We start from the raw sequence: 4,454 nt of genomic DNA on the forward strand, positions 1-4,454 counted from the left end.
ATGCAAAACTCTACATGTTACTAGAGTGATTCTGTGGGTTGAAGAAATATTAATATTTGCACATGCAAAACTCTTAAAACTCTGCATGTTACTAGAGTGATTCTGTGGGTAAAAATGGCCTAAACTTTTAAGAAGGATTTTAGGAACTGCTTTGGCCAGGCTGGAAGACCAGCTTAAACCAGATAAGACCAACAGACTGGCCTAGTTTGTTGCTAACACCATTTGCAGTGGTTTTGGTGTGTTATGCATTTGCTTGGGTATCGATGCTCACTGGCCCAAGCCTGACATTCTTGACTTTACATAACAACTGGGAGCATCTCTTCAGCCAGTATACAAAAGGTTTTCATACTGGCATGAACATCTAGACATAATATGTAAAATAGGTCGAGATTTCACAAACATGGAGCTCGACAAACAAATCTCATAACACGGTGGCCGCAGATCAAGAAACTGCAATGCGCTGATGCAGTAAGCCGAGGATCAACACCAGTTTACTAGAAATTTTGTTTGCTTCCCAACAGTGCCATTGCACCGAAGGGAAAACACCTCAGATAGAAGTATTTGCATTCTACTCATAAGGAAAACATTAAAGGGCGCACCTCTAAGTAAAGCAAAACCTGAATTTAGCATGCAAAAACTGCAGTAAAACATCTCGAGGTTTGCATGTCGGGCACTAACATGGAGGCATGACGCCCCCTGCTGGATGTACACTGGTATCACAATAATAATTCAGCTCAAAAGTTAACCTCTAGAAGACATTGAGCTTTACAATTTTACCCTGAAATCATTATGGTGGTCATAATGATGTAGCAGTGTTTGTGCTGTGACATAGATCTTTCAATACCAGTTCCTTCATTTTTAGTTTCATTTTCAAAAAGAAATGCATTGTTGTATTTAGCCTGCTTAATTTAGTCCAGGGTTTCTGCAGGTGTTATGAAGGTAAATGTAACACTTTCATGAATAAATTGAAGGAAACACAATGTCAGTGTTCTTCAAAGTTTAAAAATAAACATTTCCACAGATGTTCATTACTTTTTAATTCATTTTGAAAAAAACATTTGCTTTAAGCATAAACTCAAGTTTGTTCAACTTCTAAGAAAACAAGACTTCTTGTATCATTTTGTATCTGATTTGTACTAAAAAAACAAGACATTATGTAGGAATATGAAAGACTATTGTTTAGATTCAGTTTGTAGACATGATACAACAAATTTTCAGAGCACTAGATTTCTTGGTCTGCAACCTGAATATAAAATATTTTAATTTTCAAATTATCATTCCAACATTTGCTGCCTTACATACACAATTCTTTAGCAAGTTTTAAAATGGATTTATATGTAATCTTTGATGGATTCACTTTTGTAATACAATTTAAGTCTATACTGCAGCAAACAAAAGCATGGAGTACTAAGTTAGTGGCTGTCATTATGATTTTTGCCTTGTTTTTCTTAACAGAAGCATTATCCCAATTATGAAGAAACTGTTTAAAGCTGTGGACTTGCAAGGCCTGTTCAACTGCAAGAATATTAATTTAAAATAAATAAAATTCACCAATACCCAAGAGTTTAAAAGAGCGACAAGCCACTAATTATTTGGCACACTTGACAAGTATGATGCCATGATCAAAAATGACAATTTCCCAAGCAACACCACATAGATTATTAATATTTGGATTTTCAAGACCTTTATTGAATTTCTAAATTTGTGTAATATTAATCTCAACAGATGAGAGACAGTAAAAAAACAAAAGGAAAAATAACAATGAGTGCTAGCTGAAGCCCTGAATGGGTAAATATGAAGCATGGCATCTAAAACAGCACTTTACATTAAGAGACATGTTTCCGTTGCTGTGATAAAGAAAATACGATTTAAAAAAACTCAATCAAAACTAATCCTTCTTAATGAAAACCCTCCCGATCTAAATGCCTCTGTAACCACTCAAAGCAACGTATAATAAGAAACAAGGATAACACACACTTATTATCTTATGTTACGTTTGTGCAAGTGACAAAAGCTATGGAATAATCTAGCAGGTGGAAAACAAGTTTTCGTTAATGGAAAAAAAACAGCATTGACCTCCGACCAATACTTATGACTAAAAATTCAGACACTGTCAAAACCTTAATAAGTTCACTTATAAGTCTCAAACATTTCTACAATGGAGTAATGCATTTAACAAATGCTGTCAGATCTGATAATCAGCTGAAAACACAATCGTTGCAGATTCTGCAGACTGTCAGCACTCAAGGATAAAGATGTCAAGAGTTATAGAAGCGCTAACTGCTTAAGCTGAATAGATTTTGACAATGACATTTATAGAGTTGCAGATGAGATCTTAAATCATACCAACAACCATAAGTGTGTGTTTGGCAAATAAATAAACATCAAGGCATCCAGTATGTTTTGTTCAAAGAAAAAAATGCCTTTTTCAGTTTAGGGGAAAACGTGTGGCGTTAAGCTTTTGACACAGGAAGTAGTCTGAGAAAGCATTTTCCAGGTTTCTTGATTTTAGGGAACATCTACTATACAAAAATAAGGCCACAGTTATTTGCCCTTAAGAAACGTTCTCACTTTTCACTTGTTTGCAAGCTGGCTCTTCATTATCTTGCCCATTTGACTCAAGAGGTCTCTTCTTTGGACTGGCTTGTTCTGTAGAAGAAGAGAATACATTACTGTTTTCTGTGTATGTATGTATGTATGTGTATATGTATGCATGTATGTATGTGTATATGTATGTATGTGTACATGTGTGTATGTGTATATGCATGTGTATATGTGCATATGTGTATATATATATACACACATACATACACACACACACACACACACACAAATGTATGTATTTATATCTATACACACAAAATATTATATTTTATATTTAAAAAAGTTGAAGATATAATATCTTTGATTTCTATAGAATAAAATAGAAAATTTAATGAGCTTCACTTTGCTGAAAAAAAAGCTGCAATATTCTGATAGTTATAAAAATTATTGTAATTTATACCAATAATGAGTTTTGCCAGACTATGCCTTAAGTATTTAATATAACACATCTAAATGTTTTTTTCAAAATGACAAAAATGACCAGGCATGAAAACTTGGTGGTAAAGAAAAATGTCATGAAAATATATATTTAAAACTACAATATTATATTCAAAACTTCATGCTTAATTCATTGCGTTTCTTTGTAACCATTTGTGAAATTTAATAGCAATTTCAGAGTGAAACTTGTTTCTACACCATTTTGTCAGTGTATTCGTCATCAATCAAGGAGAAAAGAATGGCCCTTTTACCTTCATCTCCCTCTTCATCGCTTTCAAACTTGGTCTTCTTTCCCTTGAACTGGGTCTGTTCTCTTCCTCCTCGGTCTCTGCGTCCTCCCCTGCCTCTTCCACGACCCCTGTGACCTCCTGCAATCACAGGACACGACGTGGCACAATGTGTTCAATTGTGAGATTCTGTGGGTTCAGACACCTGCATGTGTGTTTACCGTGTCTTCTGGATTACCTCTGCCTCCTTTACGTTTGTTCATGGACTCCTGCTGATCCTCGATGATTTTTTTCAGCGTCTCCATTTCTGCGTCTCCCTCCAGTACCTCCCACTGAACAACCTGCTCTTTGACCTTAGGATCCTCTCCTCCGTGAGCCTCACGGACCTTCTGCAGGGCCTCCTGGGCGTTTGAGTGGAACAGGATTGTGCCCTGAGGAGGATATCAAAGACACAAGTTAATGGAGGAAGACATCTTTAAGGAATAACTCATACTGCCAAAGGATGTTGGTAGTTGTTGTTGTTTTTTAGAAAGCATGTCAGTAGAAACATTTATAATTGTTACAGAAGATTCAATAAATGTTGTTCTTTTGAACTTTTTATTCATCAAATCCTGAAAAAAATTTCAGTTTCAGCACAACACAAAATGTTTTCAACATTGATAATAATCAGAAATGTTTCTTGAGCAGCAAATCAGTATATTAGAATGATTTCTGAAGGATCATGTGACTCTGAAGACTGGAGTAATGATGCTGAAAATTCAGCTTTGATCACAGGAATAAATTACATCTTAAAATATATTCAAATAGAAAAGAGTTATTCAAAATTGTAGTAACACCAGAAACAGAATCAGAAAGAGCTTTATTGCCAGGTATGTTTACACATACGAGGAATTTGTTTTGGTGACAGAAGCTTCCACAGCACAAACAGAATGACAGTTACAAGAAAATAGGAAATAACAACATACAAAACATATTAAAACAAACAAAACACAATATACAAAATAGACATTATTACTGTTTTTACTGTATTTTACCAAACAAATGCAGATTTGGTGAGCAGGAGACAAAAACAAAGATATATATTTACATAAAAATTACGAAAAACATTTACATGTACATTTTAAAATTACACACACACATATATATATATATATATATACACTGAACAAAATTATAAATGCAACA

The 4,454-nt window shown here is 34.4% G+C and overlaps 1 protein-coding gene across 3 annotated transcripts in view; it reads right to left on the reverse strand.

The window, feature by feature from the left end:
* Positions 1 to 1,667: 1,667 nt before the first annotated feature.
* The window catches only part of LOC107709082 (lupus La protein-like), a 9,443-nt gene continuing 6,656 nt past the window's right edge, over positions 1,668 to 4,454 (reverse strand). For 2 of the 3 annotated variants that reach the window (XM_016513474.1, XM_016513473.1), the window contains exons 10-12: positions 3,508 to 3,700; positions 3,294 to 3,410; positions 1,668 to 2,649 (exon numbers count right to left, since the gene is read on the reverse strand). In XM_016513474.1, the coding sequence (XP_016368960.1) occupies positions 2,555 to 2,649; positions 3,294 to 3,410; positions 3,508 to 3,700 (405 nt within the window). In that variant the 3' untranslated portion in view covers positions 1,668 to 2,554. Of the gene's footprint in view, positions 2,650 to 3,293; positions 3,411 to 3,490; positions 3,701 to 4,454 lie in introns of all 3 variants that reach the window. The other variant, XM_016513475.1, reaches the window with a different exon arrangement.

The sequence above is a fragment of the Sinocyclocheilus rhinocerous genome, unplaced genomic scaffold, assembly GCF_001515625.1.
Source record: "Sinocyclocheilus rhinocerous isolate Xijiao unplaced genomic scaffold, SAMN03320098_v1.1 scaffold835, whole genome shotgun sequence".
NCBI classification, from domain to species: domain Eukaryota; kingdom Metazoa; phylum Chordata; class Actinopteri; order Cypriniformes; family Cyprinidae; genus Sinocyclocheilus; species Sinocyclocheilus rhinocerous.